This window comes from Lepidochelys olivacea, assembly GCF_965140295.1.
Source record: "Lepidochelys olivacea isolate rLepOli2 genome assembly, chromosome: 24".
Lineage (NCBI taxonomy): Eukaryota > Metazoa > Chordata > Testudines > Cheloniidae > Lepidochelys > Lepidochelys olivacea.
In genome coordinates this window covers 13,732,557-13,757,865 of record NC_140434.1, presented here as the reverse complement: position 1 = coordinate 13,757,865, position 25,309 = coordinate 13,732,557, and the positions used below count along the sequence as shown (strand labels likewise).

The following is a 25,309-nucleotide window of genomic DNA, read 5'->3' as shown; positions in this document are numbered from 1 at the left end:
TAGTCAATCTGTTTATCTTGTTGATGAGCATGGGGATGGAAATATCCAGGATCCCTGGGGTACTGGGGTCAGCACTGACTCTTAGGGTAGAGCTCCCTCTAAGCAGTCATTGGGCCAAGAGCTAACCCGCCTGGCCCTGTTAGTTAATGAGATCTAAAACAATCACCGATTCAGGTGGCTAGGGTACATATACACAGCAGCTGGGAGGCATAATTCTCAGCCCAGGTGGACATTCACGCACTCACTCAGCTTGAGATAGATATCTAAAAATACCAGTGTGGATGCAATGTCACAGGTGACAGTGTAGGCTAGCTGCCTAAGTCTCCTATGTATATATACCCTATAAGTGTGATGTATCTGGCAAGCCGACTGTGACGGGTTGGGTCACAGAGATCCCTTGGGGCTGCCACCTGATGTGCTGAGACTAGCTCTGAGCCCATTTTTCCTGCCAGCTTGGGACTTCAGTACCCTGTCTTGTTGAGCCAGACACGCTAGCCTGCTGCAAACACAGACCCAGGTCTCAAACACATCACCCAAAAGCTGCAGGCTTAGCTGAAAACAGCTTAAGACGCGCTCCTGTCTCTAGCACCCAGACATCCAGTTCCCAGTGGGATCCAAACCCCAAATAAATCCGTTTTACTCTGTATAAAGCATTGCTACACAGCAACGGGGTAAACTCATAAATTGTCCGCCCTCTATAACACTGATAGAGAGAGATGCACAGCTGTTTGCTTCCCCAGGAATTAATTACTTCTCTGGGTTAATGAATAAGCAGAAGTGATTTTATTAAGTACAAAAAGTAGGATTTAAATGGTTCCAAATAATAACAGACAGAACAAAGTAAATTACCTAGCAAAATAAAACAAAAACACGCAAATCTAAGCCGAATACAGTAAGAAACTGAGTGCAGGTAAATCTCACCCTCAGAGATGTTTCAATAAGCTTCTTTCACAGACTAGACTCCTTTCTAAACTTGGCCCAATCCTTTCCCCTGGTACAGTCCTTGTTCCAGTTCAGGTGGTAGCTAAGGGATTTCTCATGACTGCAGCCTCCTTTGTTCTATTCCACCCCCTTATATACCTTTGGCACAAGGCGGAAATCTTTTGTCTATTTGGGTCCCCACCACACCTTGTAAATGGAAAAGCACCAGGTTTAAGATGGATTCCGGTACTAGGTGACATGGTCACATGTCCTGTGAGGGTCAGTCCTGGGGCCGGTTTTGTTCAATATCTTCATAAATGATCTGGAGGATGGTGTGGATTGCACTCTCAGCAAATTTGCGGATGATACTAAACTGGGAGGAGTGGTAGATACGCTGGAGGGGAGGGATAGGATACAGAAGGACCTAGACAAATTGGAGGATTGGGCCAAAAGAAATCTGATGAGGTTCAATAAGGATAAGTGCAGGGTCCTGCACTTAGGACGGAAGAATCCAATGCACCGCTACAGACTAGGGACCGAATGGCTAGGCAGCAGTTCTGCGGAAAAGGACCTAGGGGTGACAGTGGACGAGAAGCTGGATATGAGTCAGCAGTGTGCCCTTGTTGCCAAGAAGGCCAATGGCATTTTGGGATGTATAAGTAGGGGCATAGCGAGCAGATCGAGGGACGTGATCGTTCCCCTCTATTCGACATTGGTGAGGCCTCATCTGGAGTACTGTGTCCAGTTTTGGGCCCCACACTACAAGAAGGATGTGGATAAATTGGAGAGAGTCCAGCGAAGGGCAACAAAAATGATTAGGGGTCTAGAACACATGACTTATGAGGAGAGGCTGAGGGAGCTGGGATTGTTTAGCCTGCAGAAGAGAAGAATGAGGGGGGATTTGATAGCTGCTTTCAACTACCTAAAAGGGGGTTCCAAAGAGGATGGCTCTAGACTGTTCTCAATGGTAGCAGATGACAGAACGAGGAGTAATGGTCTCAAGTTGCAGTGGGGGAGGTTTAGATTCTATGATTCTATGACCCCCCAAGCCTTCATTCTTCCCGGCCTGACTCACAGGAAGGCTCGCAAGTAAACAGAGCCATCTACAGTTAATTGTCCTAGTTGATGGGAGCCATCAAGATTCTAAACTACTATTAATGGCGTACACTTTACATAACTACAATAGGACCTCAGAGTTATATTCTATATTCCTAGTTTCAGATACAAGAATGATATATTCATACAAATAGGATGACCACACTCAGTAGATTATAAACTTAGTAATGATACCTTACAAGAGACCTTTTGCATGAAGCATATTCCAGTTACATTATATTCACACTCATTAGCATATTTTCATAAAATAATATGGAGTGTAACGTCACATAGAGAATGGTGGAGTTCAGTGTTTCTCAGTGTCCATGGAGCATAGGGGGCTGTGGAACCTTTTTGGTGGTCTTCAGAGTGAAGCAGATATAGACAATTGTGGAGTTAAGAAGGGAGGCAGCTCCATGAGATGTTCTTCTCCGATTGAAATGCATGGGATCTGAAGGTGCTTAAGCCTCTCAGAATTTGACTCTTAGCACCTGCAGCCCTTGCTGACTTATGGACTGAAATCCTATTCCCACTGGACTCAATGGGGATTCGCCAATGAATTCAGTGCCACAGAAACAGCTAATTGAGGGTGCTCAGCATGTTGCTGGATCAGAGACTTAATCATAGAATAGAATAATAGAATATTAGGGTTGGAAGAGACCTCAGGAGGTCATCTAGTCCAATCCCCTGCTCAAAGCAGGACCAACACCAACTAAATCATCCCAGCCAAGGCTTTGTCAATCCAGGCCTTAAAAACCTCTAAGAATGGAGATTACACTGCCTCCCTAGGTAACACATTCCAGTGCTTCACCCATCTCCTAGTGAAAAAGTTTTTCCTAATATCCAACCTAAACCTCCCACACTGCAACTTGAGACCATTGCTCCTTGTTCTGTCATCTGCCACCACTGAGAACAGCATAGCTCCATCCTATTTGGAACCCCCCTTCATGTAGTTGAAGGCTGCTATCAAATCCCCTCTCACTCTTCTCTTCTGCAGACTGAGGGTATGTCTACACTATGAAATTAGGTCGTATTTATAGAAGTCAGTTTTGTAGAAAGCATTTTTGTACAGTCGATTGTGTGTGTCCCCACACAAATGCTCTAAGTGCATGTAGTCGGCGGAGTGTGTCCACAGTACTGAGGCAACCATCGACTTCCGGAGCGCTGCACTGTGGGTGGCTATCTCACAGTTCCCACAGTCTCTGCCGCCCATTTGAATTCTGGGTAGAAATCCCAGTGCCTGATGGGGCTAAAACATTGTTGCGGGTGGTTCTGGGTACATATCTTCAGGCCCCCCTTCCCTCCCTCCATCCATGAAAGCAAGGGCAGACAATCATTTTGCGCCTTTTTTCTTGAGTTACCTGTGCAGACACCATACCACGGCAAGCATGGAGCCCACTCAGCTAGTATGTCTCCTGGGTGCTGGCAGACGCGGTACTGCATTGCTACACAGCAACAGTTTATTGCCTTTTGGCAGCAGGCAGTGCAGTATGACTGGTAGCCGTCGTTGACGTAGTCCAGGGTGCTCTTTTAACCGACCTCGATGAGGTCAGGGGCGCCTGGGCAAACATGGGAGTGACTCAGCCAGGTCATTTCCAAATCGCCTGGCCTCTGGTTACACACAGCCAGACACCAGGGCGTTAGAAGACCACAGGAGGGCGCGGTGCGCATCAGAGAAGCTTTGAAAACCAGTTTCATGACTGTCCAGGCTACGGTGTGAAAGTTCTGTTTGTTTCTCCTTGATGAAATCCCCCGCCCCTTGGTTCACTCTACTTCCCTGTAAGCCAACCACCCTCCCCTCCTCCCTTCAATCACTGCTTGCAGAAGCAATAAAGTCATTGTTGCTTCACATTCATGCATTCTTTATTAATTCATCACACAGATAGGGGGTTAGCTACCAAGGTAGCCCAGGAGGGGTGGTGGAGGAGAGAAGCACCAGGTGGGGTGGTGGAGGAGGGAAGGACAAGGCCATACAGCACTTTAAAAGTTTAAAACTTCAAAACTTATTGAATGCTAGCCTTCTGTTGCTTGGGCAAGCCTCTGGGGTGGAGTGGCTGGGTGGCCAGAGGCCCCCCCACTGCATTCTTGGGCATCTGGGTGAGGAGGCTACGGAACTTAGGAAGGAGGGTGGTTGGTTACACAGGGGCTGTAGTGGCAGTCTGTGCTCCAGTTGCCTTTCCTGCAGCTCAACCATATGCTGGAGCATATTAGATTGATCCTCCAGGAGCCTCAAGCATTGAATCCTGCCTCCTCTCATCATGCTGCCGCCACCTTTCAGCTTCAGCCCTCTCTTCAGCCCGCCACTTACTCTCTTCAGCCCGCCACCTCTCCTCCCAGTCATTTTGTGCTTTCCTGCACTCTGACATTGTCTGCCTCCATGCATTCATCTGTGCTCTGTCAGTGTGGGAGGACAGCATAAGCTCAGAGAACATTTCATCACGAGTGCGTTTTTTTCGCCTTCTAATCTTCGCTACCCTCTGGGAAGGACAAGATCCTGTGATCCTTGAAAAACTTGCAGCTGGTGGAGAAAAAAAAAGGGACAGTGGTATTTAAAAAGACACATTTTATAGAACAATGGCTACACTCTTTCACAGTAAACATTGCTGTTAACATTACATACATAGCACATGTGCTTTCATTCCAAGGTCACATTTTGCCTCCCCCCACCACGTGGCTATCCCCTCATCCCTCCCCCTTCCCCGTGGCTAACAGCGGGGAACATTTCTGTTTAGCTACAGGCAAACAGCCCAGCAGAAACGGGCACCTCTGAATCTCCCCTTAAGAAAAGCAGCCTATTTCAACCAGGTGACCATGTATGATATCACTCTCCTGAGGATAACACAGAGAGATAAAGAACGGATGATGTTTGAATGCCAGCAAACATACACTGCAATGCTTTGTCCTACAATGATTCCCAAGTACGTGCTACTGGCCTGGAGTGGTAAAGTGTTCTACCATGGTTCACGGAATAAGGCTGCCCTACTCAGAAACCTTTTGCAAAGGCTTTGAGAGTACATCCAGGAGAGCCGCGAATGCCAGAGCAAATTAATCATTAAACATGCTTGCTTTTAAACCATGTATAGTATTTTAAAAGGTACACTCACCGGAGGTCCCTTCTCTGCCTGGCGGGTCCAGGAGGCAGCCTTGGGTGGGTTCGGGGGGTACTGGCTCCAGGTCCAGGGTGAGAAACAGTTCCTGGCTCTTGGGAAAAGCGGTTTCTCCGCTTGCTTGCTGTGAGCTATCTACAACTTCATCATCATCATCTTCCTCATCCCCAAAACCTGCTTCTGTGTTGCCTCCATCTCCATTGAAGGAGTCAAATAACACGGCTGGGGTAGTGATGGCTGAACCCCCTAAAATGGCATGCAGCTCATCGTAGAAGCGGCATGTTTGGGGCTCTGACCCGGAGCGGCCATTTGCCTCTCTGGTTTTCTGCTAGACTTGCCTCAGCTCCTTAAGTTTCACGCGGCACTGCTTTGGGTTCCTGTTATGGCCTCTGTCCTTCATGCCCTGGGAGATTTTGACAAATGTTTTGGCATTTCGAAAACTGTAACGTAGTTCTGATAGCACAGATTCCTCTCCCCATACAGCGATCAGATCCCGTACCTCCTGTTCGGTCCATGCTGGAGCTCTTTTGTGATTCTGGGACTCCATCATGGTCACCTCTGCTGATGAGCTCTGCACTCACCTGCAGCTTGCCACGCTGGCCAAACAGGAAATTGAAATTCCAAAAGTTCGCTGGCCTTTTCCTGTCTACCTGGCCAGTGCATCTGAATTGAGAGTGCTGTCCAGAGATGTCACAATGGAGCACTCTGGGATAGCTCCCAGAGGCCAATACCGTCTAATTGTGTCCACAGTACCCCAAATTCGACCCAGCAAGGCCGATTTCAGCACTAATCCCCTTGTCAGGGGTGGAGTAAGGAAATCGATTTTAAGAGCCCTTTAAGTCGAAAAAAGGGCTTCATCGTGTGGAAGGGTGCCCGGTTAAATCGATTTAATGCTGCTAAATTCGACCTCAACTCCTAGTGTAGACCAAGGCTAAATTACGCCAGTTCCCTCAGCCTCTCCTCATAAGTCATGTGCCCCAACCCCCTGATCATTTTCATTGCCTTCCACTGGATTCTCTCCAATTTGTCCACATCCTTTCTGTAGTGGGGGGCCCAAAACTGGACTCAATACTTGAGATGTGGCATCACCAGAGCCAAAAAGAGGGTACATATGCACTTAAGCATATGAATAACTTTAAGATTTGAGTAGCCTCATTGATTTCAATGGAACTACTCACATGGCCAAGTTCTTTGGTGGATTGGGATTATAATTTGCAGCAAGCCAAGTTCTGTTGACTATCATGGACTTGCTGTCTGCTCAGCATGCAATGGGCGGCTAAGCTGGTTCTGCGTGAAGGTTGTGCTCATGACCAGTCTGGCTCTCCCATGCTATCATCATTTTTATTAATTGGGCTGGGTTTGCTCTGTGGATGAGGGGAAAGCAGTGGACATGTTATTCCTTGACTTTAGCAAAGCTTTTGACACGGTCTCCCACAGTATTCTTGCCAGCAAGTTAAAAAGAAGTATGGACTGGATGAATGGACTATAAGGTGGATAGAAAGCTGACTAGATCATCGGGCTCAACAGGTAGTGATCAATGGCTCCATGTCTAGTTGGCAGCTAGTATCAAGTGGAGTGCCCCAAGGGTCGGTCCTTGGGCTGGTCTTGTTCAATATCTTCATTAATGATCTGGAAGATGGCATGGATTGCACCCTCAGCAAGTTTGCAGATGACACTCAACTGGGAGGAGTGGTAGATATGCTGTAGAGTAGGGATAGGATTCAGAGGGACTTAGAAAAATTAGAGGATTGGGCCAAAAGAAATCTGAGGAGGTTCAACAAGGACCAGTACAGAGTCCTGCGCTTAGGACGGAAGAATCCCATGCACCGCTACAGACTAGAGACCGAATGGCTAGGCAGCAGTTCTACAGAAAAGGACGTAGGGGTTACAGTGGATGAGAAGCTGGATATGAGTCAACAGTGTGCCCTTGTTGCCAAGAAGGCTAACAGCATTTTGGGCTGTATAAGTAGGAGCATTGCCAGCAGATTGAGGGATGTGATCATTCCCCTCTATTCAGCATTGGGGAGGGATAGCTCAGTGCGGCGGGAGGGATAGCTCAGTGATTTGAGCATTGGCCTGCTAAACCCAGGGTTATGAGTTCAATCCTTGAGGGGGCCATTTAGGGATCTGAGGCAAAAATTGGGGATTGGTCCTGCTTTGAGCAGGGGGTTGGACTAGATGACCTCCTGAGGTCCCTTCCAACCCCGATATTCTATGATTCATCTGGAGTACTGCATCCAGTTTTGGGCCCCATACTACAAGAAGGATGTGGAAAAAATCCAGCGGAGGGCAACAAAAATGTTTAGGGGGCTGGAGCACATGACTTATGCGGAGAGGTTGAGGAAACTTGGATTATTTAGTCTGCAGAAAAGAAGAATGAGGGGGGAATTTGATAGCTGCTTTCAGCTACCTGAAAGGGGGTTCCAAAGAGGATGGCTCTAGACTGTTCTCAGTGGTAGCAGATGACAGAACAAGGAGTAATAGTCTCAAGTTGCAGTGGGGGAGGTTTAGGTTGGCTATTAGGAAAAACTTTTTCACTAGGAGGGTGGTGAAGCACTGGAATGCGTTACCTAGGGAGGTGGTGGAATCTCCTTCCCTAGAAGTTTTTAAGGTCAGGCTTAACAAAGCCCTGGCTGGGATGATTTAGTTGGGGATTGGTCCTGCTTTGAGGAAGGGGTTGGACTAGAGATCTCCTGAGGTCCCTTCCAACCCTCATATTCTATGATTCTATGTCCCATACCTGCCCTCATGAGGTGTGAACTGCCCCTCTGTTCCTAAGAGTTTTACCTGGGTTTGTTTTAAGTCATGAGACACATTTTCAGCCTCAAAACTATATACATGACATTACAACCTATAACATTACTATAACAACAATTTTCAGTGCATCATGAGCCTTCCAAAGAGACCCGACATGACAAACTATGCATTGGATATCACACAATCATATTATAAGGATGAACATGAGGGTGTGGGGTGTTTCCCTGAGATACATACCTGCCCCCTTAGTTTACTGCAAGAGGGTTAGTCACTGGCTATCTCAAAGGCAGTTTGTGTTACAGTTCCCTTGGCATCCAGCCATTAAGGCCATGAGGCAGTGTGCCTCAGTTTTCCCATCACCCAGCAAACCAGGTTTTTATGGTTTCTCCGCTGTGATAAGCTTTAAGTCTGTTTGCAGGTATTAATTGAAAAGTAGCATTATCATAAGGTTTAACATCCATGTCAAAATTCTTATCCTGGAAACTTAACATTAATACCAAAATTGTTATCACAGATGTACAATTACAAGTATCTTTATGATACCACACCCTCTGTTCAAATATTCTAGTTTGAGGTTAGTTTGTTCATTATCCCGGGTGTCGTTTGACTCTCTCCCAAATAATCAGTAACTGGCTTTTCTTTCCCTTCAGTGTTCCACTCTGTGTGGGCTCTTAATTTAATCATGTTTCTGGAATTTTGGTGCCTCTGGGTCTGGCAGATTAGGTGTCCAGGGGGGATCCTGCACATTGACTGGCCCTTTGAGGAGCGGTCTCCCAACCCCAGGACTGTACATATGCAGAAAATCCAGCTCCCCTTTTGGAGTTACCCTGTGTTTCCCCCTCCCAGCACCGAGTCCTTCCCTGCCCCCTAGAGGTCTGTGATCTGTGCTCCCTGGGCTAGGTGTGTTTACCCTTCGATCAGATTTTCCTTTTCCCAGCAGCTTTCCCATAACTGCTCTCTGTGTCTCACCAGCCTGGGGGAAAACACGCCACTCTCTGCCAGTTGGGTCATTTGTGTTCTCACAAACTGCCACCTGGCAATTTCCTGGTCTCAACAATTCTGCTGTCACAGGCGTTGGAGCTGCATCTTGATGTAAAGAGACACAGTTACTTTCCAAAAACGTATCAGAAATAGCATCCTGAAAAACTGGGACCTGGATTGGGGTACCCTCTGCCACCCCTTTCTCTGTCTCTGAGAAGTTAGCTGTGTGACTGCTCCCCTCCAGGAGGTCAGTTACACAGTCCCTTCTCAAACTCTGGGTCACAGGCTGAGTGTCTGGGTGCACAGATGCTGACCCAGCCATCCTCCTAGTGTCCCAGGCATCCTGCCCCAAGTGACTAGTGAGGATACACTCCTGTACCCCCACTATTCCTTCCCCAGTTTCCTCCTCTGGGCCCCATCCTAAGACACATTTCTCTGTGCTCCCTCGGAAGGGTTCTATCCCTTGTTCATCTGCAAAACTCTGCCAGCTAATAACTGGGACAGTTTCCTTAATCACTGACAACACCTCTCCTGCCCTGCACCTGAGGGCATGTTGCCTTTCTGCTGGAAAGGAGCTAGTCTCAGCCCCTCCCATACTTGGAAGCACACTGCTTCCCTGTGTTACAGAGTCACAGGAATCCTCACCCACCTCAGTGGTTTCTGAGGAGGTGGTGTAATCTCCATTCTTAGAGGTTTTTAAGGCCCGGCTTGACAAAGCCCTGGCTGGGATGATTTAGATGGTGTTGGTCCTGCTTTGAGCAGGGGATTGAACTAGATGACCTCCTGAGGTCTCTTCCAACCCTAATAGTCTATGATTCTATGATTCTCTGGGCTCTCCTTTGGGAAACATTTCTTTATGCTCCCTAGAGCCGGGTTTATCTCTGGTTCTGCTGGCAGCTAACAACCTGGACAATTCTCTCCCTGTCAGTCCCTTCCTGATGTGGAGTTGGTCTCAACCACCCTCCCACCTGGAAGCATGTGGCTTCCCCAACAGCAGAAGAATCAAGGAGACTCTCTCCCATTCTCTCAGCTGTTCCTGAGACCTTACCCTTTCCCTCGGGGGTCCCAGCATAAAACTCCTTCCTGCTGCAGGCAAGTACTTTAACCTGAGCTACATGGAAAAAATCATTACCAAGGAGCAGGTCAACTGGGAGGTGTTCTATTACCCCCACAGTCAAAACACTTTCCTAACCTCGCCAAACCACATGGATTTTAGCTAGTGGTACGAGAAATCTGCTTTTGCCCACCCCCACAATCTTTGCCATTTGGCCAGGCAACATACTGGCTTTGGGACCACACTCTGTTTAATCAGAGAGATCTGGGCCCCTGTATCCCTCTGTCCCAAGTATTCCCCGCCATCAGTTTGGACAGCCTTAACAAGCTCCATATCTGGTTCTGCAGAGGCTAATCTCACAAAACCAACATAATAGGTTTCCATTGCTTGGGGGTTTCTGTGCTGAGGACAGCAGAACGAACACGAGCTATTGGTTGCCTGCTTCCTCATAGCACAGGGCATCTATTCCTCAGGTGATCAGTGGAATTACACTGATAGCACCTTTTGGGCTCTTCTGCTTTTACAGGAGATTTGGGATGAGGGTTAGCAGTAGAGGGATGTTTTGGGTAAGAGAATGTTTAGGCTCCCAGCCCCCTTCTCTCTTCACAGAGGCAAAATGGGATCCTCCCTCCCCACAAGCTTTAAACCCCTCTTTCTGGGGCCTGCCCTCAATAGATGCCGGAGTCTGCTCAAAGGCATCAGCTAAAAGAGCCATCTCATCCACAGACTTGACATCTTTGTCCCACAGACACTGCTTCACATCAGCCTGACATATGCTTAGGAAATGCTCTTGAGCAACAAGATCCAACATTCCCTCAAAACTTGCCACCTCCTTACCCCTCACCCATTTTCACAAAAAATCTTTCATTTTATTTACATACTCCCCATTACTCATACCAATATCCCTTTTAAGATTCCTAAATTTCACTCTATATGTTTCAGGGGTAATCTGAAAACTTCGCAAAACAGTATCTTTAAATTTACAATAGTCTAAAGCGTTTTCAATAGGCATTCCATTGAAAACATTTTGGGCTTTACCAGTTAATTTCGCAGTCAGGGAAGGAACTCTCTTATCACCAGGGATTTCATGTATTACACACAACCTTTCAAAGGTAGTCAGATATTCAGCAATATCATTCTCCTCACTGTATGCAGGACATAAGTGTTCCCACTTGTGGATTTTTGGACTGATGGGAGCCGTTGGGGTCGGGCGCTTTGGTTCTGCTTCTCTAGCAAGTCCAGCTGGTGTTTTCTCTCTCTCTCTCTTTTTTTCTTCTCTCTCTCTTTCTTTTTCTTTTATCTCCAGTTGTTTCAGTTGCAATAATCTCTGGTGCTCCCTCTCCTTTTCTGTAACCTGCAGCCTAAAAAGATCCAACTTCTCAATCGCTTCACTGCTTTCACTCATTTTCCAACTTTTTGGTTTCGACTTCCCTTTCCTGAAATAAGCAAACAGAAAATAACGAAACTGTGAGCTCCTCCTGAGTGTTCTTAGCCACTGCACTTAAGACTCACTTAAAATCACAAATACCAGTGCTTCAAGTGTGAACTTCACTTGGGGTAACAAACCACACATACACCCTGCTCTGCTGTGCCACTGTGAGGTTCCCCTGGTGTTATCTGGACCAGTGATCTGCTAGATCACTCCAAGTTATCTGGACTCTGGGAGCCAGCCTCACCCTGCTCTGCTGTGAGAACCCCCACTCCTGGGCTGTTCACGCACAGCTGCTGGCATGTAAGCTGCTCCTTGGATTGTGCAACCGAATGACACTAGCCAATATCTCCGGTCCCAGACACAACCCTAGGAACCTCCGTCGTGCAGTGCCCAGTTATGCCCACCGGACACCGCAAGCTAAAATGAGTTTATCAATTTAACAAAGAAATTGATATGTACCAGGCTTGTTATCCCAATGGGATTCTCTGACATGCTTCAAACCAAATGCACTGCTTCAGGTAGAATAAACAAAAAAATTTATTAACTACAAAAGATAGATTTTAAGTGATTATAAGTCAAAGCATAACCAGTCAGATTTGGTCAAATGAAATAAAAGCAAAATGCATTCTAAGCTGATCTTAACACTTTTCAGTGCCCTTACAAACTTAGATGCTTAGTTGCACTTCAGCCTGGCTCTGCCCTTTGATCCGCACTTCAGTTGTTTGGTGGTGATGCCTGTAGATGGAGGTGGAAGAGAAAGGAAGAGCATGGCAAACATCTCTCCCTTTTATCATGTTCTTTCTTCCCTCTTGGCTTTGCCCTGCCCCCCTTCAGGGTCAGGTGAGCATTACCTCATCATAGTCTCTGACTGACCAAGGGAAGGGGGATGACTTACTCGAGAGTCCAACAGATCTTTTGTTGTTGCCTAGGCCAGTGTCCTTTGTCCCTGTGAGGCTGGGCTGGGTTTGTCCCATACATGCTCTGATGAGGTGTGAACTGCCCCTTTGTTCCTGGAGAGTTTTGCCTGGGCATGTTTTAAGCCATGAGGACACATTTTCAGCCTCATAACTATATACATGAAATTACAACCTATAACATTACTATAACAACAATGCTAAAAGAAAAGGAGGACTTGTGGCACCTTAGAGGCTAACAAATTTATTTGAGCATAAGCTTTCGTGAGCTACAGCTCCCTTCATTGGAGGCATTCAGTGGAAAATACAGTGGGGAGATTTATATACATAGAGAACATGAAACAATGGGTGTTACCATACACACTGTAACCAGAGTGATCACTTAAGGTGAGCTATTACCAGCAGGAGAGCGGGGTGGGGGGGAAACTTTTGTAGTGATAATCAAGGTGGGCCATTTCCAGCAGTTGACAAGAACATCTGAGGAATGGTGGGGGGTGGAATAAACATGGGGAAATAGTTTTACTTTGTGTAATGACCCATCCACTCCCAGTCTCTATTCAAGCCTAAGTTAATTGTATCCAGTTTGCAAATTAATTCCAATTCAGCAGTCTCTCATTGGAGTCTGTTTTTGAAGTTTTTTTTGTTGAAGAATTGCAACTTTTAGGTCTGTAATCGAGTGACCAAAGAGATTGAAGTGTTCTCCAACTGGTTTTTGAATGTTATAATTCTTGACATCTGATTTGTGTCCATTTATTCTTTTGCGTAGAGACTGTCCAGTTTGACCAATGTATATGGCAGAGGGGCATTGCTGTCACATGATGGCATATATCACATTGGTAGATGTGCAGGTGAACGAGCCTCTGATCGTGTAGATGATGTGATTAGGCCCTGTGATGGTGTCCCCTGAATAGATATGTGGACACAGCAGGCAACGGGCTTTGTTGCAAGGATAGGTTCCTGGGTTACTGGTTCTGTTGAGTGGTGTGTGGTTGCTGGTGAGTATTTGCTTCAGGTTGGGGGGTGTCTGTAAGCAAGGACTGGCCTGTCTCCCAAGATCTGTGAGAGTGATGGGTCGTCCATCAGGATAGGTTGTTGCTCCTCGATGATGCGTTGGAGAGGATTTAGTTGGGGGCTGAAGGTGATGGCTAGTGGCGTTCTGTTATTTTCTTTGTTGGGCCTGTCCTGTAGTAGGTGACTTCTGGGTACTCTTCTGGCTCTTTCAATCTGTTTCTTCACTTCAGCAGGTGGGTATTGTAGTTGTAAGAATGCTTGATAGAGCTCTTGTAGGTGTTTGTCTCTGTCTGAGGGGTTGGAGCAAATGCGGTTGTATCGTAGAGCTTGGCTGTAGACAATGGATCGTGTGGTGTGGTCTGGATGAAAGTTGGAGGCATGTAGGTAGGAATAGTGGTCAGTAGGTTTCCGGTATAGGGTGGTGTTTATGTGACCATCGCTTATTAGCATCGTAGTGTCCAGGAAGTGGATCTCTTGTGTGGACTGGTCCAGGCTGAGGTTGATGGTGGGATGGAAATTGTTGAAATCATGGTGGAATTCCTCAAGGGCTTCTTTTCTATGGGTCCAGATGATGAAGATGTGATCAGTGTAGCGCAAGTAGAGTAGGGGCATTAGGGGACGAAAGCTGAGGAAGCGTTGTTCTTAGTCAGCCATAAAAATGTTGGCATACTGTGGGGCAGAAGGAGAGGCCCCGAGATAGAACAGATTCTTCTGCTGGGGTAAGAGTATAGTTGGATAGATTAACAATATTGCTGGGTGGGTTAAGGGATCACTCTCATTCCAGTGTGTATGGTAACACCCATTGTTTCATGTTCTCTATGTATATAAATCTCCCCACTGTATTTTCTACTGAATGCATCCAATGAAGTGAGCTGTAGCTCACGAAAGCTTATGCTCAAATAAATTTGTTAGTTTCTAAGGTGCCACAAGTACCCCTTTTCTTTTTGCGAATACAGACTAACACGGCTGCTACTCTGAAACCTAACAATACTCAGTGCATCATGAGCCTTCCGAAGACACCCAACATGACAAACTTTGCCTTGGATACCACACAATCATATTATAAGGATGAACATGGGGGGTGCAGAGTGTTCCCCCGAGATACAGAGTGTCACAGTTGTGTTGAGAAATTTTGGAAGGTGGTGAAAGAGGAGTGTGTGCTGTGATGAGGAGCTGTGTGTTTGGGGTTATCATATATTGGCTGTGTTGTCATGTTGGTGGTTGTGTTAATTTGTATCAGGGGGACAGGACTGAAGAATTTTGTGTTGAATTGTGTGGGTGATAAATGAGGGTGTATGTCTGGGGGATCAAGCTTGGGGACTTTGTGTTGATTTGTTTGGGCATGTGGACTGCGTTGGAAAGTTTGTGTTAAGTTGCATGAGAGGTGAATCAATCTTTAAAGAACTGTGGAGCAGTCTCCCTTATATCGCTGACTCATTACAACCAATGAAATTGTTGAATACAAACTAGGGATAGCGTAAGGGTGGTGGTTGGTTGAGATACATCTAAATCACAATGGGCTAGGACTTTTGGCATGGCATAGCTACATGCCTTACTGCTTTATTATATATAGATTAGTAATATTATTTATACTACTGTAGCACTTAGGAGCCTAGATACTGGACTTGAGTTCCCTGCCATGTTGATATGACCAAGAGTTTTTCTTTCAGATCCCTGCGAAGCTCTGAAATGCCGGACCAAAGAGACATGCCGTACTGAGGATGGCCACACAGCATGTATTCCTGACTACATGGGAACCTGCTTGGGCTCAGGGGACATGCACTACCAAACTTTTGATGGTCTGAAGTTTGACTTCCAGGGCACCTGCACCTACACCCTGGCCAAATACTGTGGGAGCGACGCCACCCTGGAGCCTTTCACCATTGATGAGAAGAATGACAACAGGGGCAGCCAGGCCATCTCCTTTCTGCGGGTGACCAGCATCTACATCTATGGGTACAACATCTCCATCTACAAGAGGGAAGTTGGCAAAGTCCAGGTGAGTCTCCCAGCTCAGGGCTCTGGCACTTTTCGACTTACAAGGCACAGTACTTTTGCGTAGTGTCTCATACAAACAGAATCCCAGACAGATGCCGTCAGCTGAATATGTCATGTGGGCAATACAAGTACATAAATACGTCTGATCTGTATGATCTGTATGTTTGAAAAACTTATGATAGATAGATAGATAGATAGATAGATAGATAGATAGATAGATAGATAGATAGATAGATAGATAGATAGCAAAAACAAGACTTTGTGGCTAGATCTGAGGTGGGCAAACTATGGCCCGTGGGCCACATCTGGCCCATGGGACCGTCCTGCCCGGCCCTTGAGCTCCCGGCTGGGGAGACTAGTCCCTGCCCCTCCACCTCTGTTCCCCCTCCCCTGCAGTTATGCCGCCGTGCGGGCAGCGGGGCTGTGAGGTCCTGCCTCCCTGAGCAGCATGGTAAGGGGGCAGTGGTGGCACGTGCTTGTGCAGCAGTGGGGGGGTTGTGTAGGGGGTCCCGGGGGGCAGTCAGGGGACAGGGAGCAATTGGATGGGGTGGAGGTTCTGGGGCAGTCAGGGGTCGGGGAACAGGGGGGGTTGGATAGGGCGTGGGAGTCCCAGGGGGCCTGTCATGGGGGGGTGGATAGGGGCGGGGGGGCAGTCAGGGGACAGGGAGATGGGGGGGTTGGATTGGGGATGGGATCCCGGGGGGGCGGTTTGCGGCAAGAGGTCCTGGGAGGGGGCTGTCAGGGGAGAAGGAGCGGGGGGGTTGGATGGGTCAGGGGTTCTGAGGGGGGCAGTCAGGGGTAGGAAGTGGGCAAATAGGGGGCAGGGTCCAGGCTGTTTGGGAGGCACAGCCTTCCCTACCCGGCCCTCCATACAGTTTCGCACCCCGATGTGGCCCTCGGGCCAAAAAGTTTGACCACCCTAGGGATAGATGGATAGATATTTCAGATAGGTAGAATCTATATAGAGATATAGGGAATTCTGGAAACAGATACCTTAGGTAGATAGTGAAGCTAGATAAATACTGTGTTTATTCCGGGACTTTGGATTGATTTCAGTTGTTCTTCTTGAGTTAGGAATGGGTAAACAGTGATTTAGGATTTGACCAATATTTTACTTGCTGCTGGTTAGAGTGACAATGAATAACAGCCAAAATGAATGGTGAGGCTACATTTGGAGTAAGAGCAAGTGAGGATGAAAGAAGAATAATGCCCATCGTGTTCCTCCCCTCCTGTCTGTCACTAGCTAAATGGTGTGATCACCAGTCTCCCGGTGATGCTGAAAGATGGTAAAATCAGATTGTACCAGAAAGGCCTCAGCACCGTTATGCAGACGGACATTGGTCTCCGGGTGGGGTACAACAAGAACTGGCATCTGGAAATCACCCTCCCCAGCAGCTATTATGGTGCCATGTGCGGTCTTTGTGGGAACTTCAACCAGAACCCAGAAGATGACATGATGTCCTCCAATGGCATCAAAGTCTCCTCCATCGTGGGCTGGGCTGCCAGTTGGAAAGTCCAAGACCGGGACCCCTTTTGCTGGGATTATTGCCAAGAGACTTGCCCAATGTGTGATGAGAACAAGAGAGATCTGTATGGGGATGACAGTCATTGTGGGGTGATCAGTAAAGCACCGGGAGGGCCCTTCAGAGAGTGTCACTCCAGGGTGAGCCCCGACGACGTATTTGACAACTGTATTTATGACGTGTGTCTGAATGAGGGGAACAAGACCATTCTGTGTGAGGCGCTGGAGGGCTACGCAGACTCCTGCAGGGACCATGGAGTCACTGTCTATGACTGGAGGACTCCATCCAGCTGTGATGAATTTGGAGATTGGAATTCTGTCAAAACAAGTGGCAATGGGACTAATTCGACAGTTTACCCTGTTGATGGAGGGGATGGTGAGTGACCTGAGCATGGGGATGGGAATATCCAGGTTCCTGGGGCATTGGGATGTGCATTGAGTCTTAGGGTAGAGCTCCCCCTATTCTGAAGAATTTCCTGTGTTTGGTTAGGTGTACCCTAGTAGTCTCCCCTTGAAGAACTCGCAAGCCTGAAAGAATGACAGACACAGGTAGCTTATCTGCAATTTGGCTATCAGTGCAATGTATCTAGCAAGCAGGCAATGGTGTCGTTCAGTGTCTATGGGCCATAGGAGTCTGTGGAACATTTCTAGTTGTCTTCAGAGTGAAACAGCATAAGAACAAAGCAGTGGGCGATCCAGGAGTTAGGAAGGGAGATCCAGGAGATGAACTTTTTCTCCCATTGAAATACGTGGGCGTCAAAGGTGATTAAAACTCTCAGAATTTAGCCCCTAACATGTGTGGCTCTCACTGACAGGCCCACCGACAGCAATTCTGGGACCCAGGGCAGCTGCGCTGCTGGGTACATTCTTCCAGCACAGCCAGACTTCCACATGCCCGCCTGGCTGCCTTTGCTGCCACCGGTACCACCCCTCTTGAGCCTAGGAGCCCTGCGGCCCACCTGGATGATTCAAAAGAGCCTGGGACTCCTGGCTGCTACCATGGCAGTGATGGTAGCCGGTGGCTCCCGGGCGATTTTAAATTGCCTGGACCCTAAGCAATAACCCCTTCCCCCCCATGCTGTCAGTGGGCCTGCTCACTGATGTATGGACTGAAATGCCACTCCCAAAGGAGTCAGTGGGAATTAGCCAATCACTTCAGTGCCACAGCAATGGGTTATTGAGGATGTGCTGGATCAGAATCAGGGGCATTTAAGAACATGCATAACTTTAAATGTGTGAGTAACTTCATTGATTTCAATGGAACTGCTCATATGGTTGCATGTTTAGCTGGACTGTGTTAGGGGGCTTATTCCTTCACCCACTTACTTCCCTGGTCCTTCTCGCATGAACAGAGAGCAACAATACCCGAAGTCCAAAGGTGCAAACAATTCGATGTTTATTGGGGTGAACTTCCAGCAAGCATGATTCCAGTTTCCTTCCTTAGTATCCTCCTTCCCAGCTCTGACACCACAAAGCCTTACACCTGTGTCCCTGTTCCCATTCCTGCCCTTAGCCAAAAATGATTCCAACTTCCTTACTCCCATTCCCTGTTCCCATTTCCCCCTTTAGCAAAACATGATTCCAATTTTCTTACCCCCATTTGTTGTACCAATAAAATAAAAACCAGCAGGATCTTATTAAAGGGAAAAAGGCAAAATACCACATTTATTGTGAATACAGAAAGAATCATAGTAAGCAGTTAGTTATAGCTATAACATTCCATTCAATCTCATATTTATTCACACATTCATTCATACAAACACACACCCACACACATACACACCCACACACACAGGTTCTGCAAGGTTGTTATCATAGTTACCAGCCTTAGAGTTGCTCATGCCAAGCCACTGGCCAGGTGGCCTGGACATGAGGAGGGAGCAGGGCCTTGTCAGATGCTCATCTGATGCTCCTGGAAGTTGGTTTGCAGAATCAGACCCCAAAGTTCTCACTTTTTAGAGTCTATTTTTATAGGAATTTCTTCCTATGCCAGTCTATGGGAATTGCTTCATCATGCTGTTGCTGAATCAATCAGCAGATAGCACATTCCTGACGGCTCCAAGATGTTATCTTGTTCTTTGGTTCTCCCATTCTTGAGGCTGTTGGGTGGATTCCAGTCTGCCCTCCGGGTGGGGTCCTCTGGTTATTTCCACTTGACACCTTCTTCAGCCGATGGACACTGGATTCTTAGGCTGGCACCTCCCTGATCATTCAGTTATTATCCACACCAAGCATCCATCCACATACATCCTCTATCTCTATTTTAATCACAATTGTTAATACAAGGAAAGGGCGGGGAGTCTCTGGGTGCTGTTTCTGTTGTTACAGAGTATTGCTTTGAGTCTCTCTCTCTGTGAACTGCTTTGAGAACAGACTCTGTCTTAGAATGTACTAACACAGTTAGCAGCTTGCAAGTTTCACACATAGAGGGAGAGAAACAGCACCAAAAACCAAGAGACCTCTTAATTAGTAATACCCTGGAATTTAAACTCTGGGGAATCAAACTCATTTGTGATTTTAATACAGAACTTCTTTAATATGATCCAACATAATCCCCCTTTTGACACTAAGATTTATAATCGTCAGTGTCACTTTCTATGTAGCCTATTCAAGAGAAAGTACTGTGAGGCAATTTGAGTTTGTGATTCCAATTCATGCCACATACATGATCCTAGTGATGTATCTTTACTACAAGGTTCTGGGGCAACAGGCAAGGTGAGGCACACCCACTTTTGAGGAGTCCATTCGGTACAACCTCTAGTGTCCAATAGCTTCCCTCCCTCCCCAGCCCACTGGCTCAAGGTCCAGGGTAGCCAAAAGGATCCCATGTGTAATATGGGGAGTGGGTTAACCTTCAATACCTTTGCCTCCAGGGACTGTTGGTGTGCAATTTTGACAACAATTTCTCCCATTAACAAGTCTGGTTTACAATAGTGGAAACATGTTGCATCCATTCATATTGATAAGTGTCAAACAATGATCTCTTTCTTTTTTTAACAAATGCATCAAACCCTTAATATTTCCCAATATGACCCAGAACATTTTGTGTTCCAAAGTAGCTAGTGCAAGTATCTGCATTTCAGTGCATCCCATAGCTATGGCTGTGTAGTTTCCTATTTCTAATATTTTTTTTTCTTATGGATAAGCCATATGGTAGTATTAAGCCATTACTAAAGATTCCATTGGCCTTTTAGGTTACCCAGACCAATTTAGACCAAGTCTACATTGGCATGTACTTGTTTTTGTATCAGGCTGTCCTGTAGCTGGGACAGAAAGCTTAATTTATTTTTAAGTTCCTGCAGGTCTTCTGTATTTTTTTTTTTTAAACACACAACAGTGCTAGCAACAACACAAAACACAAGACAAAACATAGAACACAGAACACAATTTCTATTGTGACAGTAGATTCATGGTATTGGGTTGCTTTTCAGCTGGCAGCTTTTCCTGATTTTCTGAAAGACAAAAAGAACATGTTTCTACCCCTTTTGGGGTGGCAGATTATTGCTTAAAATATTTCTTTTACAAATACCCTTGCTGATTGCAGGCAAAACAGAAAAATTGCCCCCATATTTTCCTGTTTTTGTTCTATAGGCAGGCCAGGTTTCAAAGGCTTTTATCTTTTAAGGGTTATGGGGAAATTATCCCACTGTTTAGTCATTAAATCCCTGAGTTTTCCTTCTTATACAGCAGACCAAGTTTATAATGTTTTTCCTGCTGTGTTAAGCTTTAAGTTTTATTTACAGGTAATAACTGAGAAGCATCATTACCATACGACCTTAAAGGATTTTTCCAAAAATCATACACACTATATGTTGTTACAGGGATACTTATTATCATTAAATTTATTAAAATTATCTTGTTATCCCATGCCTTTTATTTAGACAATTTGTTTGCTGACCAGGTATGTCCTTTATCTGCAGCTCCTTTGTGCTGCTAGTTCTTTCCTTCCTTTATCATTTAGGTAATTTGCATTTTCACAGAAACTTCCTGCTTTTGGATTTAAAGCCATCAGCAGCTCAGAGACTCTATCTTAAAAGGGACACAATCAACTTTCACCGGAGTTTTGATTACTTTTAACTTCTGCTTCCAAAACACACAGCAATCTGAAAAAGAAAACCCAACCTATTGTGGCTCCCTTTGGAGCCCTAATAGCATTTTAATTAAGTAGCATGGTATGTTTGCATTTCTTTTGCCCCTTCTACAATATACCCTGCACATGTTCTGGGGCAAATGCACATTCCTTCCATAGTTTAACTTCTATAACATTATCCAGATCCATTTTTACATAAGGTGTCACTATTTCTTTTTTTTGCTTACAGAGTTTTCATGTACCTTTATCAAAGTGACAGTCTGATTACTCAGAGCCATTTTAAGACTCAGTATTTCTAACATTGCTTCTTTTTGTTTTGTGCACCTCACCCCTGCTGTTGCTTCAGAGAGGCACTGTCTTTTTTTAATTTTTTTTTTTTACTACAACTCTCATCTGCTATTTTGTTACAAAAACAACCAACAAAAAACAACCAAAAAGAATCCAAATTTTTTTTTTATATTCTCCTGATTTTGACTGCCCTGCTGCAGCCACAACTTAAAAACATTTTAAATTTTGTAAAGCACTGAGTTACCTTTTAAGGGTTAAATGCCAAATCCCAAAGCCAAACAACACTAATTACCTGTGTCTAGCAAAAAAGGTCTGTCAGTTTTGCAACTTTGAATTAAAGAGTCAAATGGATTTTTAGTGGCATTATTTAAAACAAAAACAAAACTAACTGGTCCTTAGAACTTTACATATTTACACACACACAGGCAGATACATACACATTTTCTTTTCCTTAACATCCCTTCCACACTGCTCTGTTTTTTACATCTTACATTCCCTTTATACATTTGAGGCAGTTAAGTTCCAATAGAACCCTCTTATGTTCTTTTAGCAAATTTGACTAAATTGTCCAGTCAAATTATTTTAATCAGATAGTTTATTTTTGCCTGGCTAATTTACAGACATTCCTTTGGAAAAGGGCCCATTTTTCTTTCAGAATGGCTGCAAAGAAACCAAGAATGCTCTAACACTTTTCCTTTTTAACATTTTCGGTTAAAAGTTGTTTGGGTGAAATACAAAGTTTAACTGCTTAATTCCCTCCAGCCTCTGCAGAGTTAACTTTTTTTTTTTTTTTTACTCTCTTTTCTCTTTGTAATTATGCCTGGTGGTGCCGTACATAGGACCTTCTCCCCCTTTACCTGCCTCCCTCCAGCCTCTGCAGAGTTAACTTTTTCACTCTTTTTGTATTCCTGGAGTGCCTCTTTCACTATTTTCAGCTGGCTTTGGGTATTTGTAGCCAGCACCTTCCAATTGTCTGCTCCCTTTTCCATTTGTGCCTTTTCCTCTTTACATGAAGACAAGCGGAGGGAAGAATCCTTACATGCCTCCCACAACAACCAAATTGCTGCTGCATCTCTTTTGGCAGCACTAGAAGGTTTGTATATGAGGATATACTGAGCCAATCTATCCTCTAGGTCCAAAATAGTGCAGACATCAGCTAGGGCTTGTTTAGTCCAAGGACTGTGCCCAAATTTTTGAAGGATTTGTTTAAAAGGTGTAATTTCTTTAACAAAAGGTGAGGTTGGAGTTCCTTCTGACTCCATTCCTCCCTCTAGTACTGGCTTACCCTGTTTTCTTTTAAACATCTTAACATGGATATTTCAATCTCTTTGTCACTGCTGGTATTACTTAGCAAGTGACACAGCTTAGATTCTGAAATCATAGCTTAATCTATGCGTTTTTCCCCTGCTACCTTCCCGGAGGCCAGCAGGTCCCCTGCTACCTTCCCGGAGGCCAGCAGGTCCAGTTAACCTATTTCTCCCTGCTACCTTCTCGGAGGCCAGCAGGTCCGGTTAACCTGTTCTTCCCTGCTACCTTCTCGGAGGCCAGCAGGTCCCCTGCTACCTTCCCTGAGGCCAGCAAGTCTAGTTTAATCTGTTTTCCCTGCTACCTTCTCGGAGGCCAGCAGGTCTGGTTTAATCTGTTTTCCCTACTACCTTCTCGGAGGCCAGCAGGTCCCCTGCTACCTTCTCGGAGGCCAGCAGGTCTGGTTTAATCTGTTTTTCCTGCTACCTTCTCAGAGGCCAGCAGGTCCCCTGCTACCTTCTCAGAGGCCAGCAGGTCCCCTGCTACCTTCCCTGAGGCCAGCAAGTCTAGTTTAATCTGTTTTCCCTGCTACCTTCTCGGAGGCCAGCAGGTCTGGTTTAATCTGTTTTCCCTACTACCTTCTCGGAGGCCAGCAGGTCCCCTGCTACCTTCTCGGAGGCCAGCAGGTCTGGTTTAATCTGTTTTTCCTGCTACCTTCTCAGAGGCCAGCAGGTCCCCTGCTACCTTCTCGGAGGCCAGCAGGTCCCCTGCTACCTTCCCTGAGGCCAGCAAGTCTAGTTTAATCTGTTTTCCCTGCTACCTTCTCGGAGGCCAGCAGGTCTGGTTTAATCTGTTTTCCCTACTACCTTCTCGGAGGCCAGCAGGTCCCCTGCTACCTTCTCGGAGGCCAGCAGGTCTGGTTTAATCTGTTTTTCCTGCTACCTTCTCAGAGGCCAGCAGGTCCCCTGCTACCTTCTCAGAGGCCAGCAGGTCTGGTTTAATCTGTTTTTCCTGCTACCTTCTCGGAGGCCAGCAGGTTCCCTGCTACCTTCTCGGAGGCCAGCAGGTCTGGTTAACCTAATAGAAATGCCTAGCTCAATAGAGCTGGCGGTGTGCACACCAATATTTACAATAACTGAGGTTTTTTACCAATATTCCCCCTTTCGCAATTCTCCACCAAAATGTTGTACCAATAAAATAAAAACCAGCAGGATCTTATTAAAGGGAAAAAGGCAAAATACCACATTTATTGTGAATACAGAAAGAATCATAGTAAGCAGTTAGTTATAGCTATAACATTCCATTCAATCTCATATTTATTCACACATTCATTCATACAAACGCACACCCACACACATACACACCCACACACACAGGTTCTGCAAGGTTGTTATCATAGTTACCAGCCTTAGAGTTGCTCATGCCAAGCCACTGGCCAGGTGGCCTGGACATGAGGAGGGAGCAGGGCCTTGTCAGATGCTCATCTGATGCTCCTGGAAGTTGGTTTGCAGAATCAGACCCCAAAGTTCTCACTTTTTAGAGTCTATTTTTATAGGAATTTCTTCCTATGCCAGTCTATGGGAATTGCTTCATCATGCTGTTGCTGAATCAATCAGCAGATAGCACATTCCTGACGGCTCCAAGATGTTATCTTGTTCTTTGGTTCTCCCATTCTTGAGGCTGTTGGGTGGATTCCAGTCTGCCCTCCGGGTGGGGTCCTCTGGTTATTTCCACTTGACACCTTCTTCAGCCGATGGACACTGGATTCTTAGGCTGGCACCTCCCTGATCATTCAGTTATTATCCACACCAAGCATCCATCCACATACATCCTCTATCTCTATTTTAATCACAATTGTTAATACAAGGAAAGGGCGGGGAGTCTCTGGGTGCTGTTTCTGTTGTTACAGAGTATTGCTTTGAGTCTCTCTCTCTGTGAACTGCTTTGAGAACAGACTCTGTCTTAGAATGTACTAACACAGTTAGCAGCTTGCAAGTTTCACACATAGAGGGAGAGAAACAGCACCAAAAACCAAGAGACCTCTTAATTAGTAATACCCTGGAATTTAAACTCTGGGGAATCAAACTCATTTGTGATTTTAATACAGAACTTCTTTAATATGATCCAACACATTCCCTGTTCCCATCTCCCCCTTTAGCAAAACATGATTCCAATTTTCTTACCCCCATTCCCTGTTCCCATCTCACACACCCACATGCCCACCCCCACCCACACCCAGTCACTTCCTCATTGACTACAGATTATATAGTAAAACTTGAGTTCTGCTTAGCTATACCTTAACCAATCATTTTCCTGAAATTTAACTAACCAATCCTAACATATTGTAACATGATTATGTAACCAATTATATCCCACCACCTCAATTAGTTTACACCCAGCAAAATTAATTATACAGCAGACAGGAACAATCACAGAACCAGACAGAGATTATACAGACAAACAACAGCAAAGTGGGAACTATAATGACAAAACAACACAGAAGTGAGGATTTCACATCCCAGCTATTGATAAGTGAGTTCTTGCCAGACAGGATGCTATCAAACTAAGTTTCCTTTTACATTTTCTAGGCACTTCCCTTTCTCTGGAGGTGATAGGGATACAATCCTGTCCTGATAGTGCCTAACAGCCTGTTGCCGGCACCCAGTGCCGAGAGGCTGAACAACAGCTTGAGTTGGTTCGTTACCCGGTGTGCTACACCCAATAATCACAACGGGGTGGAGAAGCAGAAAAGTTTATTTGAAGCTTCAAAAAGGTACAGGGAGATTTGAATCTCAAATCCTGTACAACAGAGCAGGAAGTTACACAGGCTTTTATACATCCTTTTTCCCAGTATACTTATCCAATAGCAAGCTGCCCCAAGTATCCATATAGCC

General features: G+C 45.8%; 1 protein-coding gene across 1 annotated transcript in view; it reads left to right on the top strand.

The window, feature by feature from the left end:
* Nucleotides 1–25,309, top strand: part of LOC311512419 (IgGFc-binding protein-like) — a gene marked incomplete at its 5' end in the record, with an annotated part of 58,674 nt that overhangs the window by 8,818 nt on the left and 24,547 nt on the right. The window contains 2 exons of the mRNA XM_084613632.1: nt 14,943–15,271; nt 16,514–17,168. Of these exons, the coding sequence (XP_084469758.1) occupies nt 14,943–15,271; nt 16,514–17,168 (984 nt within the window). The remainder of the gene's footprint in view (nt 1–14,942; nt 15,272–16,513; nt 17,169–25,309) is intronic.